General features: G+C 33.7%; 1 protein-coding gene across 1 annotated transcript; it reads right to left on the reverse strand.

Moving 5' to 3' along the window:
- Positions 1-153: 153 nt before the first annotated feature.
- On the reverse strand, positions 154-14,958 carry LOC123528437 (uncharacterized). Its single transcript, XM_045308138.2, has 2 exons — positions 14,713-14,958; positions 154-1,765 (listed from the first exon to the last, which is right to left on the reverse strand). The coding sequence occupies exons 1-2, from the start codon at positions 14,947-14,949 to the stop codon at positions 1,472-1,474; spliced, it is 531 nt and encodes a 176-aa protein (XP_045164073.2). The 5' UTR covers positions 14,950-14,958; the 3' UTR covers positions 154-1,471.
- Positions 14,959-16,095: the final 1,137 nt, after the last annotated feature.

A 16,095-nucleotide genomic window follows, 5' to 3' on the forward strand; every position in this document is an offset into this window, starting at 1 on the left:
TCTTCCTTACGTTGAATGTGGTTGTCGTAAGTTTGGTGACTTTTTTGTCTTTTTCGAGGGGGTGTGACTGTAGTTTCATAAAGCTGTGTCTGTTGTGTTGATTGATAAGAAGGTAAACACGGCGATTTGATATGTCTCGGAGATCTTCTTAAATCATTACTTGGTGATGTTAGGATAGACTGGTCGTGCTCGGTCAACATACTATAGAACGTTGACTGAGATGAAGGTACACTTTGCATAACTGAGAACGGCGGGTTTTGTTTGTAATACCAGAGGTCTGTCTCGTCAAAGCTCGAGTGTGGTTCGCATGCTAAAGATGCAGAAGCAGCAGGCTTTCGTGTTTGATGACTTGGGCTACGGCTGGGATTATCCGTAAGTTTTTTGCTAGAGTACGTACTTGAAGAAGATCCTACTTTTTTGGAGCTACATGTCTGTGTATCGGGACCTGCTACATACACCGAATTCGAGAAAATTTTTGGCTTAGGCGATTTCATATGTACAGCATTTTCCTTCTGTATTATATCAGTTGAAAGTTTGGCGGAAGTATCTTCCTTACGTGGAATGTGGATGTCGTAGGTTTGGTGATATTTTTGTCTTTTTCGAGGGGGTGTGACTGTAGTGTCATCAAGATGTGTCTGTTGTGTTGATTGATAAGAAGGTAAACACGGCGATTTGATATGTCTCGGAGATCTTCTTAAATCATTACTTGGTGATGTCAGGATAGACTGGTCGTGCTCGGTCAACATACTATAGAACGTTGACTGAGATGAAGGTGCACTTTGCATAACTGAGAACGGCGGGTTTTGTTTGTAATACCAGAGGTCTATATCGTCAAAGCTCGAGTGTGGTTCGCATGCTTAAGGTGCAGAAACAACAGGCTTTGATGTTTGATGACTTGGGCTACAGCTGGGATTATCCGTAAGTTTTATGCTAGAAAACGTACTTGAAGGTCCTACCTTTTTGGAGCTATAGCTCGGAGTATCTGCACTTGCTGCATACACCGGATCCGAGATCGATGTAACTTTTGGTAAAGGTGATTCCATATGTAAAGCATTTTTCTTCTGTAATGCATCAGTTGAAAGTTTGGCGGAAGTATCTTCCTTATGTTGGATGTGGTCGTTATAGATCTGGTCATAATGTGGTCTTTTTCGAGAGGTTGTGACTGAAGGTAAACACGGCGATTTGATATGTCTCGGAGATCTTCTTAAATCATTACTTGGTGATGTCAGGATAGACTGGTCGTGCTCGGTCAACATACTATAGAACGTTGACTGAGATGAAAGTGCACTTTGCATAACCGAGAACGGCGGGTTTTGTTTGTAATACCAGTGGTCTATATCGTCAAAGCTCGAGTGTGGTTCGCATGCTAAAGATGCAAAAGCAGCAGACTTTGGTGTTTGATGACTAGGGCTACGGCTGGGATTGTCCATAAGTTTTATGCTAGAAAACGTACATGAAGAAGAAGAAGATCCTATTTTTTGTAGGTGCAGCTCTGTGTATCAGGACATGCTGCATTTACAGGATTCAAAGGCGATGATTTAGGTGTATGCGATTTCATATGTTCAGCTTGTTCCCTTTGTAATGCGTCGATAGACTTTTCGGTCGGAATATCTTCAGTAGTTGACATTCTTTTTCTTTTTCTCGTCTTGAATATATCATTTGGATGTGTACCAGTTCTTTTTCTTTCGGAATTTTGCGATGCAACACCTACTGGTAGTCTATGAAGCAAAACGTATAGCGTACTTGGTGTGACTATCTTCAGAATCTGAAATAATTAAAGCATAAATGAGAGAATATACATCTACTTTTTGAAAGTAACTTTTTGAATGTAAGTTTTAGCAACAGTGTGCGTTTCTTGGAAGAATCTGATATAAAGTGATATAAAGCATGCTGTAGAGTGAAACGAACGTCTTTATCCTCATTTTAGGGACACAGAAAATTTGACTTAACCTCATTGCTGTAATTGGGTATCTTCTGTTCGTATATATCACATCAACTGAAATCTTTTACTAATTACAAGAATATCTTTTAACCAGACGATCATTTCATTTTCAGTACTTATCATATTTACTTTTATTATACCTCACATAAATGTCCAATGCAAATTTCCCATCAGTTTAACTTGAATAATACATCATATTCCCCAGTGATTTTATATCACATGCGCAAAATTGTTATTTTCAATTTCTGCGCAGGTGATATAACCCATAATTTCATATCACATGCGCAACAGCGTTATTTTGTTTTTCTGCGCATGTGATATTATTTTTTCATATCACCCGTTGAGAGACTGACTGATTTCAGACAAGGCGCTTATATAATTATACGTTAGGATTAAATTACCATTTTCTGGTGCTCATGCATGTGCGAACACGGCCGAATTTTCTTTTTTTATGCTACGTGCAAAATATTTGGAAAACAAGTTTTCATCAAATATTGAATCGAAACTACCACAATAAGTTTGGAAATGATCTAACTAAGAAAATGAGTGCTCACACTTATATGTTTCATTTAGAAAAAAGAAAGTTATCGCCGTTTTTTTCGAATGCTACTGATTGACGCAATGTTGAAATACTAGAATGAATATAGGGGTCAGCGATATGTAAATGTCTCTACTAAATCTATCAAAAAAGTCTTATTACACAGCAAAGTCGCCACAAATTATGAGTGCTAACAAGTAAATACTCTAATTCTGTCTTCATTATTTGGCTAGTAATTACCTTTTAATGTTAAATAAATTATCATGTTGATTTTCCAGTAAATGCTTTGACCATTATAAGCTTTCGGTATAATAAAATAAATATTGCATTCCTGAGAGGGTGATATGAAAAATATTCACCCCTTGAAATATGAATATAGACCTCGGCTGGCGCATCGGTCAATATTCATATATCTCGCGGTAAACATTTTTCATATCACCCTCTCAGGAATGCAATATTTATATAATATGCTCTTAAAATGCTGTCAAAGTGCTTATAGTGCGCCTTTCATTATCGAAAAAATTTCAATGTTTACTGAAATATTTTTCATCAGCAAAGACGCACAAATATCACTGCAATATAGTGATATACTTAAAAGAATAATGCCTATTAACATAAAAGGAAAATACATGTTACTGCAATATAATGATATACTTAAAAGAATAATGTCTATTATCATAAAAGGAAAATACATGTATTTTTACTATTAGCGTCAGAAACGAGAATAAGCAAGTCCGGTATTTTGTATCAATGTTATTGGCTATGAAAGCCTGCACGTTTGGTAAACTCATTTAGAGCAATGAGGCTAGAGATTTTTTTAGAAATAATATACAACTTAAATTCATCTAGCTCCAGAAGTGACTGTATATCATGTTTAATCTTTTTTCAAACGTATGTTTGATAAATGCTCAACCAATCTGTAAAGAAATACACATCAACAAAAACAAAGTGTTTGTGAAAGAATCAAACGTCTGCAGCCATAAAATCATAATAATATGTTAAATAATTTTTCGAAGAGAAACTTTTAGTAAGTGAGTTACTGTGTTTGTGTGTGTGTGTGTGTGTGTTTTTTTGTTTTTTTTTAAAGGAAAAATATCACATAATTATATAATATGTTATTGAAAAAAAAAACCTTAAAAAGGATTTCTGTCTCTTTACGCTAAATTTACAGGAAGCCTAACACAAAACAGAATTCCATCAAACTTAACATTCTGTTTCAGAGCATTTCTAATGTTCCACCACCCCACTTGGGTCTGATTTCCAAAGAGACACTTGTTTTTACCAAGCTATTGTTATCAAGAAATTAAACAAGTACTATTAGTTTCATACAACAAGAATACTTAAGGACTATATTATATTAACATTTTTATAAATCTAATGTAAAATGCTCAAATTTGCATGTGAGGTAAATGTATTCTCCAAAGTATATTGAAAAGGAAATGATATTGCAAAGGTTTATTTGCAAAAAAGCGCACAAGAAAATATCTGGCATTTTTTGCAAGTACAGAAGAACACATTTGCCAAAAAGAACATTCTTTTTCTACAAAACCGCTATGTAGTATAGTAAATATTAATTCATAGACATCAATTGAAACTGAAAGTTCGGAAGCAATTTATAGATATATATTCATTTATGCCTCTGATTATTTTATTATAGGGAAATGGAATTAATCAAAATCTTGATTTGTTAAAGAAAAAAACTTGATCGAATACAATTATACGAGTACACGTATTCTGAAATGTGCAACAAATTGTTCAAAGAAATCCCTACTTGCCAAAATACATATAAACTAGCTCTTATTTTACGAGCGTTCTTAACATTTTGTTATATTGTAGATAATGTACATGACACTGTTTCAACAAAATAAGATTTTGAAAGAATCATTTTCAGTCAAGACATGTTAACTTTAAAAAAAAACATGTTTATCATGACGCCGCACAGACTGAACATTCCTCTCACAAAAACCCTGATTTCGTTCTTAGATTTCAAGCAGTTCCATAACAAGGATGTAGTATGGTGAATGTCTCGGCAAACCACGTTTTGAAAACTTTATATATGCAATATGGTATAACACGAAAAATACCATTTTGTGATACATTTTGAACATATTTTTTAGTGAACCACCGAAATCGCTACGTTTGAATCAGTCACTGATAACTTCCTGTAGATGTCGTAACAGTTTCAACGGACTGACTGTTTAATATTTTCACAGATTAAAATTGGTGATAATTCCGACGGTGTAATATTTTTGTCTAGATTTCGCTGCTGTATATTTTCAAGCATGACCACCACTAACGTTGTCTTTTCAACAAAGTGCAAAATGACAATACTTGATTTACATTATTAATTCAAATTTGGTTTTTGTTTCTTTTGCTGGATACAGTGTAATAATAATTAAAAGTGTATGTTATTTCGTGGTATTATTTCAGTAAAGGAATGCTTTAGATTTATACATTGAGGGGTGAATACGACAAAGTGGGAAGTGCATTTCATGAAATTTTACAGGAGAAGGAAAAAACATACTAATTGCTTTATAGTTTTGGCAGCTGTTGTAATATTTTTAAATCTGATTGAAAACAACTATATTTCTTTTCAAAATGTCACTTAGAACTTTTTCGCACTCCAGATAGATACAAATTTGCAAAAAAATGATGAGTGCGACAAAATTGTAAGTGATTTTATATTTTATTATGGAAGGGACATAAAATTCATCCTTTTGTACCCAGTTTTTTGTAGTGTTTGCAATCACTGAATAAAATTAGCCTTACTAAAACCTTGTCAATTAAAACTTTTTCGCAGTCATTTTTGTTTACTATAAGAACAATTTGTGAGATTGAAAAGAGTATGTATAGGTCATCCAAGGTTTTTGTTTTCGAGCTTATTTTTCTTTAGAAGGAATATTTTTCATGTACAGTATCTAGTAAAATAACACGTGGTGTTTGATGGCTGGAAACAAAAAATGGGCCCTTTAATTTTTCTCACAGTAATCAAAAGTAGTGTTCACTGTACAGAGCATAGCATAACGAATAAAACTGCTTTATCTGCTGATTACCTTTTCAATAATACATGAAAATATATATAACACTAATTACGGAAACAACACATAATTGTTTTCCATTTTATTTCTTTTAAGGTTTTCAAACTCAGTAATTTCTCAGACTCACAATTACGCTGAACAAAAATGGCTAGCCAATCACAATGTATCTTTATAAGTTATATTCTTTGGCTAAGTTAGTGTATCAGTTTAAAGACAATTATAAAAAACTGTATTTCAGACTTGACATTTTCCTAAAAGTCAAAATTTCATTCGAATATGACTAGCAATGCATTAATCATCACACATTATTATGTTAACGTCACGTCAACATAATATTTAGCGCCATGTATGCATCTAGAAATAGTGTTTTCAAATTTGATCCAATATTTTACTTATATCATGTTTGAAACGAGACGTAACATTGCACAACTGTCTAGATTATTTTACACACATACTAATCTGGTTATTCGCTTTACAAAATAATTTGCCATCATTTTTGCCAAAATTAAGATTCTGCAAGACGTATAACTATTTCCAGTCCTAGTGTGTATAAACAAAGTAGCGTGACGACCTACCATCGGCACCATGATTACACGAGGAAACCGTTTCATCATAATTTTTATTGATCTAAATTTTACGATAAAGACATTTTAGAAGGGAAATTTTCTATAGCAAAATTATATATACAATCTGGCGATTACAACTTGTTCAAAATAATTTCACAGTGGCTGCTCCTTCATGAATTTATTACGCCTGATGTATAACCACCCATCATGCATAAATAGTGTTTTGGTTTAAATTATTTCTTAATTACTGTACCACTAGAATTAATTTTTTCTAGAAATATTTACAAATGTTTGACAGCTGGTATTTTTCAGTATAACGCTGTGATTCAGTAAAACAGTTCTCTTTCAATAGCTAAATGTTTTTTATCTGTAAAAACTGTTAAAATAAAGAAAGCTTAAATCATCATGCACTACTCCACATTTCTATTTCTGTGCAGTGCAGGTCATGCGTACTAATAGCATACACTACAAATCAGACTGTCAATGTATCCCATAGATTCCACTTTGATATTAGGTTTGGATGCTTCTTCAAGATATATTAATGATTTTTAGTTTTATTTGGTTACAGCCATACGAAACAGTTTCCAAAGGTGTAGTTTTATTTTCAGTGTGGAACTGTCAATCATATTCTCTGTGACATGCTGGCATTAACCAACAGTCCCTTTATGGCGACACTGAAACTTTTCAGTATCATTAAACTTTGGTTCCAAAGCTTTCATTACATGTTCTAAATACACTAAAATTATACGCCACAACAATAAAATAAGATACATGTTACATGTGTTCCTAATAATTGGCTGAAAGCCATGGTCAGTCATTTCAGTTTCAGCATTATAGCAGTTACTCTAATGACTGTTAAATGTCATTGAACACTACTGATATAAAAGTTGTATTATACTGTACTGTTTGTAATGTGAAATATGAGTAAATTTATGAATACTTGAAAAGTACACAGCTTTTCCTGAAAACCTATGTTTTTCTAATCCAGAGCAGTAATCACCAGAAGCTCAGATATTTGCATTCATCCACTGTTATTGGAGATATACAGAAAATGTGGTTAAGATATTTCAAAAGATACCTGACAAGGTTTTAGTAAACTGTGAAATGACAAAAAGATGTGTGATGAATCTAAATTTCAGGCCAAGAGGAACTTATTCTTCTATTCTTGTGCTATGAAAATGCTACAGTACAACTGTGATACAAATTAAACAAGAACTGTACAACTGTACAAACAGTCATAACAGAGGATTTGTTAGGATCCTCATACTAGTTAGTGTGCTAAGTTACACATTTGTTTTTGGTATTCATATTACAATGTACTTTTTGTTTCGTTTGGTAGCAGCACATGAAACACATGACATGTTGATGGAATGATAATAAGGTCATTGTATTTGGCAGGCTGTTGCAACTGAGTACTGCTTGGATCAGGGTATGTTTCAATTGTACCCCTGATCCAAGAGGCAAGAGTTACAACAAGTTAGTCAGAACTAGCGCAGTTGTACAATAAATATAGAAATTCTTTTCAAGTTTAAATACTTATATTTCACTAATGTATACTTTTCCCTGTCCTCATTTCGATCAAAATTGCTTTAGTGAATGAGACAATTGTTTCAAAGAAAAAAAAACATTAGACAATTTCATCTGAAGAACTTTAAATGCATTCTGTCACTTAGCACTTTTTTACAGTAAACAATACTTGGTTTACAGCAACATGATTACTGTGAAAAAGTAACAAGTGGAAAAAAAGAAAGAATAAAAATCAACTGTTTGTCAACAAAAATAATAATCCTTAATACCAGATACTAATAATGATATCATACTGAAAAACACAACTAAATGGAACAATTATTGGAAAAGAAATATTTGTCACTTAGAACATAGTGCCAAACTTGATATAGTTCGGTGCGAGAAAACGCCAAGTGACGTAAGGCACTTTGTATTGAAACTGCATACAACGGTGACCGATCTGTTAAAGTGATTATATCTTACATGTATGACGAAAATACAAGACATTTTAACACTAATTTGTCCATTTACGTCGAGAAAATTAAGGGGAGGTAGTCAAATATGTGTTTTTCAGTGAATAGTTTTTTATTGTAAGAAAAAAAACTACAATGATATGAAAATTTCGATACATCCCCATAAAAGCGTGTTCATTGTAAAGGCCCATCTAGACGGTACTCCTTGCTGTATAAACCTCCTTGCTGTATAAACTTTGATCTATACATCAAAGTTTACCGTGTAGATGGGGTCTACTATGTCTGGGAGTATACAGCAAGTTTTTAGGATAGAGCATGTTCTATTTCTGTAAACCTTGGCTCTGCCGTTTTTGTTTATTTTACCATTTACATCGAATTAAAGCGAATTAAAGAGTTGTTATATGACATTCCAGAAATACTGAGAGTATGAAAGTGTACAATTTATGAATTTATTTGTGATTATATACAAAAATGTCGGCTAGTTGGAGCATCGCAGACACAGAAGAAAATAACTGAATATTATCATTGGGAAAAAGAATTATGGAATATAAGAAATCCTAATTATTCCAAGAAAGACTGCAGACAAAGAACACTTCTGATAAGGGGTGCGACTAATTCCAACAGTTCAAGAAATGAAGGTCTGTCCATGCGTATAAAGTTTTTAGATGAATCGGATCTTCAGCATCAAGTTCATGTAACAGTGCATTATATGCACCAAATTTATCCCTCCTGGCTATCCATGACCTCGCCCATTTTGTCTTCCTATCAAATTATCCCTTCTTATTTTCTTAACAGTAACACTAATTATTACCAAACAAACACAAGAAAAGGTCTTCTTCAAGCATTTACATTGTGCAGAAGGAATGTTGCAGGGAATTAAATAAGGGGTAATAAGTTGCATAAACCATGACTTGCTCCTTAAAAAAATGTACACCTCAGGTTTATACAGCAAGGAGCAGAGTCTAGATGGGCCTTTAGTCATCCTCGGCCAATTCACAATAACAAAGCTTTAATAATGAATAAACTGCGAAGGAAAACATTACCTTGACTGGTCAAAACTACCGCAAAATTCGCCCTACCCGCACGTAATTATGCCATCGGTCAACGCTTACGTTGAGACTCGGTGTAAGATTCTTTCACTGGTTATAGGTGCAGATGGGAATTTCCGGCCTCGAGGGTAACTGTTTAGGCGGTAACCAGGTTCCTACCGAGAGCCGGATATTCCCATCTGCACCTATAACTAGTGACAGAATCTTTTTCTTGCATACCAATATCAAGATATAATAATAAAAATAAAATCAGTCGAACGGCTTTGTTTTTAGAAGTACATGTATTTCTTATAGCAGCGTACTTAAACAAAGCGCGGGAAATCAACGTCAGGAAACAGGAAGGACGTCATAACGTTTCAAAGACAAATTACAATGTTTAGTTCCAGCTTTGTTTTTATCAGTTCCAGCGTAACTTTATGAATTTTGGATAAAAATAACGTGTTTTGAATCGAGAAATATACTATAAGGAACAGAGAGGAACTGTCAACGTATTGGATTCTTATTCCGTTTTTCGAAATAAACTTTAAATAACTGCATAAATCTTCTACATATATGCAGTTCGTAATACGTCATTTGAAGCACGAGAGTCATCGTGTAAGATGGATCCTTCCAGCACCGTTAAAATTATCGGAAATCCCCGTCTGGTATGCAAGAAAAACTTCATATTGACATACTTATCGGTATATCATCTGGAGTAAAATCTTTTTCCTAACCAAACAAATTAATGCTATACATTCTGATATACCTTCCCTAATACTTGTTTGAAAGAATTAGGACAAACTTAAACGGAAAGAAACGGCTGTGTCCGCTGAAGAATTTTCATAAAGAAATATTCAGCATGATTAATTGTAAAGAGCTTAGAATGAACAGTATTTCTCAGTATTCTAGTACAATGATCTAGATTATATCCCTGCCAAAGCCGGGGTGATACAGTAGAATGGCATTGTCTGTCCGCCCGTCCGTCCGGAGTCATAACTCGAGACAATATAGATAAAATTTCATGGAACTTGAAATAAGTGTACAATAGCATAATGCCGCGGCGTTCAGACAACTGTCCTCAAGATTAGTATTTCCAGAGCTGGATTGCTCTAAAATTGTTATTTTCTCTATATTCAGTATGAAAAAGGTATATCTCATTAAACCCAGTTAAATTTAATAGTAACAAGCTGAAATAAATAAATGATCATTCTTTCTATTACCCACCTCCTACACTTCCTGCTTTTTTTTCCGAGTGAGGCTCCTTAGTGGTTTGTAGCGCTTTTCTTAAATTTCTGAAGTATTTTTTCTCTGTAAGGGCTTGTCAGAACTCGAATTTGATTGGCAAATACAATCAACTTAATCTTCTCCACAAACAAAAGATTTAAAAACTGGATTTAAAAAAAATGAGGTCCTTACGGGATTGTATTGCTTTACTTACATATTTATTTTATTCTATATACCCTTAACAACGTTCTAACCCTATCAGTAGCCGTTTCGCTACAACGTGAAAATATAATTAGAGGGAAACTTCAGGATAATTAAATTAATGTAAAAGACATAAATGTAAATAGATACAAAATTAAAAACAATTTTTTCTACAGGTTGTAGATTATGAAATTTATTCGTTGCATCCCGCGTTTTACAAATTCGAAACGTTCCAGGTATACAAAATGTATTATATTGATAAAAACAAGAACGTTCAGTTGATGTCCTCTGTCTTTGAGTGTATTCGATACAAAATTAGTCAGACATTAAAAAAAAAGATATATTTTATCGTGGTTTCAATCATAATGAAAATGTTTTAGGTTTAGGTCCCCTGCATGGCATGGGATGGTATTGGCAGAATGTTCACAATGTTTGCAGCTAGAGCGACAGCAGCCTCAATAGCTCAAGACCCATCCTGACTCGTACACAGAACCCTATTATTCCGTAAAGGCCTCAACAGACGGTAGGTTCTAGTTGTACAACACTAATTTTCTCAAAGATGTACAATTTTAAAATTGTACATCTTTCATATTCAGACAATATTCTACTCCCATATAAATCTGACAGAGATTTACTTAGTAAACATAGTGCATCAGGTACTGAAAAGAATGTAACCATCAATAATAAAAAGTGATATTCATCTTTATGTCCCATGAATTTGATTACACATGACACAAATAAGCCACACCATGAGAAAACCAACTTAGTGGCTTTGCAACCAGCATGGATCCAGACCAGCCTGTGCATCCGCGCAGTCTGGTCAGGATCAATGATATTTCAAAGCCTACTGCAATTAGAGAAACCGTTAGCGAACAGCATGGACCAGACTGAGCGGATGCTGGTCGGAAACGCACTATGTTGGTTTTCTCATGGCGCGGCTCAAATCATTTTAACTTTTCAGTGTCATCCTTTTTCCATTATGCACTGGAAGCCATTTTATATTCAGATTTTTGTCTATTTTTTGGGCAGTTATTTCTGAAATTTCATTCACTTGCCTCTTATTAACTATTTACCAATTTGTTGCTTGTCAACGTGGGTGGTACGTAAGGCAAAACTTACGAAATAGAACATGTCCTAAACTGTAAAGTCAAGACTTAAGATTTACGAAATCAAGGAATAGCATCGTACACATGGTAATATTTGGCTGTACATCTTAAATTTATTGGTGTTGTACAGCAAAACCCTACCGTCTGTTGAGGGCTTAAATGAGAAATGCATGTGCGATTAAAAAATTTCAGGTAACTTTTCAAGAAAGTACCAGCAGTTTTTCTTTTTGTTCGCTAATATACCTATCTTAATTCTGAAAGAATCCCATCTGATTCCCAGTCCAGGGGAAAACATTAAATATTCCTTTTCTGTTTATCGCAAAAAAAGGAAACCGGTTAGTGTTTTAGTTGATTTGTATTCAAAATAGTAGTTTAAATAATTTGAAAGATTTTTTAAATAAAGAACAATGTTTTTGCGTTGTTACAAATTTTAATTATCAGCAAAATTTGCTATTTTGAAGAATCGACGTTGCATCAAATATTTTATAAGATCTTTAACTTAAAGTATATTTGTTGCTAACTTTGAACAAAACAATGTATTATTAATTAATCTGATTGCCCTGAAAATTACACCTTTAGAATTAACTCATGCATTTTTTAAGAGTAAACACTTAAGAATTCTTATTTCCTAAAAGTAGGCGTACTGATATTAACTTACAACTATAAAATTCTTTATGACTGTAAATAAAACAGCATCACCTCGGAGAAGATCCATTGAGGAGGTCAGCTTTTAAAAGTATTTTTCCCTGAAACAGACAGACCAATACACTTTCCAGCTTTTTGCTTCACTTGGCGGGGAATATAAATCACTGAATTTGTTTTTCTTGCGTGTTCTTCGATAGACACTTTAATAATTTGATCCCAGTACAGTGGTCAGTTCAAAGAGAATAGATATTAAAAAATCTTGTAACGTTTACCTTTTTGTAAAAAGCATCTTCAAATTGAATTCATACATATCATTCGTTTATGTGGATGGCAGCCATGTGGATGCCGTTATATAAGGACGATTTATTTTTGTGCTTATTGTAAATCTTATAATTTGTTACACCATACCTAAGGCCTAAAAATTGTTTGTTTCCGTTAACATGCTAAAACAAGAAATATCTTTAAAAATGATGGTCGGCGAATTGTAATAAGGAAGTTTATGAATTTTTCATCTAACATTCATCTTTCATCTAACATTTTTCAAATTGCAAAACTAAACACCGCACTTTAACAATTTAAATGGTTCTCTTTTAATTTTTCGCAAAGGTTTCGTAGGGTTGCAATTTTGTTTCGTTTATCCTTAGACGAATAATTACAGCAGTAGTTTGATGAAGATTCATGAAGCGGTTCATGAGAAGAGGTCATTAAACGTGTTTATATTTTTAGTTAAATTGGTCCCTATCCCCATTTGTAACAAAATAGCAGGAGACCTTACGATATTGTTACACATCGAGTTTGATAAAAATCCGTTACATTTTAGTGGTTAATGCGAAGAAAGGCATATCTACTTTTAGCTATAGTGGTCCCTAATAGGGCCCAAGTTTCTAGATAAATAAATTTGGAAGAGGACCTTATAATGATGCTCCAGACCAAGTATGACAAAGATCCACCAAGCTGTTCATGAGACGCTGTATAAAGGCATTTCTAGTTTTAGCTCTAGCAGTCCCTAAAAGGGATCAAATGTCCCAGCTGAACAAAGTTGGCTGCGGGCCTAATAAAGATGCTACAAATCAAGTTTGATTAGAATACATGAGAAAAAATCAATTAAAGGATTTTTTTTATTTATTACTTTTATTTATTTCTAAAATAGGCCAAGTGATCCCGCCTTAACAAATAGCATATTCGCTATTCATGAATCTTTGGACAATGACGTCACACCTATAAAAAAGTGAAGGTCAAGCAAAACATACAATTGTAATTATTTCAATATTTCTGTTTCATAAGCAAAGTTTGACCGTAGTCATATCACATACTATTAGATAAACTGTATGCAGCGTACCTTCATTTTCAGTGTAATGAGATTCAGTCATTATATAGCATATATATAATAAAACAGATTTCAACTGAGTTCAATATTTGCATACCATACTAAAGAAAATATTCATATATAATAAATCATTTAAATAATTTATAACAAATATATCAAATCAAACAGGTACTTATTTTAATACGCATTCTGAATAAATCACAAAAGCAAGAAACCTTTTCATATACAGACGTCAATTATAACAAGGAAAATCTTTTAAAAAGCACTTCTCTACATAAAAGACTCTTATCACACCCTTATTCATGTGATACGCAGACCGTATTCAGTTCTTTCTTTAATTTGATATATGTTGGTATTTGAACAGGTTTTTATCATATTTATTAATCTTACTTATCATTTTGAGATATATCAATATTCTTGCTAAATATACTGAGCCAAAGTTAGCTTTAAAACTGTGAACAGCGTCGTTTAGGATACACGCTTTGTCTACATTTCACTCAGCGTAGCACAATCAACAGAGTGAAAGAAATTGACACGCTCGTCCAATCAGGCAGAGTGTTGCATTAATCTTCCATTTTGATAAATTATCTATAATGCGTTATCAAGTAGTTTGATTTGCAAACTGAAGTCACGTGGCATAGGAAACGAAAACTAATTTAGACGGCGTCGCCGAAAAATTCAGGGAAGGTAGGTCGGAATTTTTTTTTCAGGGAATTTTGTTTTATTAAGGGAGACTTGTCGGAAATTATTTTTGTGTCATAATATGAATACAAATAAGGGGGTATGGCTTTAGAGCATCAATAAGTTGATTTCTAATATCACCGGCCATGTTTAAAGCACAAAAAGTGCAGTTTTGCAATTTTTTGTCAAAAAGTTGAAAAAGAGTTCTCCCAAGCCATAAAAAAGGCCAAAAATTCAGGGTATGTCTGGAAACCGGAAACAAACGTTTTTTTTACGCCTAATAAGAATGGTAAATGATATTTCACCACATTTTGATTAATTATTTAACCACTTTGTATTTTTGCAAAGTTTTTCGGTTAATCACATGTATTGCGAAGATATTGCTATTAGTATCAACCAGTTGATCATTCTAAAACATGTAAAAGATTTAGACTTACTTCTGTTTTTCTCCCCGTTTTTCTCCCCGCCCTGTGCTTCTGTGGTGGTTGACATACTGTCTGCTCCATGTATATTGCATTCCATATCTTCCGGTTCCACCTGACACTTATTTTCTGTAGAAAAGTAGGATTATCGTTAATGATGTATTTCTTATTGATTCTCTGTTGCACACCGTCATAAGTTTCACTATTATTGTCTGTCCACTTAACTAACACTAACTTTTTTTTCTTTACCATTATATCCTAATTTTGTTTTCTAGCATAAAACTTAGGAGACAATGCCATGTAGTGCCACGATCTAGGCTTTTATACTTTCTTGATCAGTCTGGATCTGGTGACATTTGAAAACGTTGAGTAATCATTACAGTGTACGTTGACAACTTGTTTATTATGTTTATTATGAGGTGACAGATAAACCTGCAATTGTAGCATTTTACGAAAGACTGTGATGTGTCATTTTTTGAAATTACAAAAAAAATAGAAAAAAATAGATGGTAACTTTATGAATTTCCAGACTCATCATTTTCTGCATTTTGAGTGGAACTATTTTGTAATACTCAGAGATAATTGTTGTTCATTTGTCAATTTCTATTTGCGCCCAGTACATACAATAACTAGCTGGGCCGTAGGAGCACCTTCTCTCAAATAATTTGACTGATTATGGTTATCACAGCGAGTCAATTTTAGCTGTGACCTGTAATTTTGTAATGGTTTTAGATGGGCTAAATATGCACTGTTGTAAGTATGCAGCTTAGCACAATAGTGCTTAACTCATCTTAAACTACAAAAATAGTTTCATTGATCTTTTATAAGTCGGTTGATTTTCAAAATGTGTCCCCTCTCCCCCCACCACAACCCCAATCTGAAAATGCTTCATACGTGCCTGGCTAGTGGTTTGGTATATTTTTCTTTAGGCATTACACTAGTAGCAGATATTTAGTTAATAACGAACGCATTGTTGGTACAGACTCGATGCGTAGGATAATGTATAGTAGTTCTTTTGAAAATAGTATATGATGGCACCATTAATAAGGGGCTTTGGACCTCTATATGCAGCCCATGTGGGCCTACAATGTGATGCTTTAAGCACTGGTATTTGCAATAGGGGGTAGAGTGACCTTAAGGGGAGGGGTACGGTAAAAACTGATTGTTGAATTAATTATTATTATTATTATTATTATTATATCAATGCAAAAAGCAAAGTTAGGATTGGTTTTGGCACAAATAAAGGACATTTCTGTCAGTAAGACATCTTTCTTGATAAAATGAAAGCTACTCGACAATGTCACTATTACATACTCATTTAAGGTAGAGCCCGCCCGCTTAGCTCAGTAGGTAAGAGCGTTGGTCTACGGATCTCGGAGTCGCGAGTTCGATCCTCGG

Source organism: Mercenaria mercenaria, chromosome 13 (assembly GCF_021730395.1).
Source record: "Mercenaria mercenaria strain notata chromosome 13, MADL_Memer_1, whole genome shotgun sequence".
Lineage (NCBI taxonomy): Eukaryota > Metazoa > Mollusca > Bivalvia > Venerida > Veneridae > Mercenaria > Mercenaria mercenaria.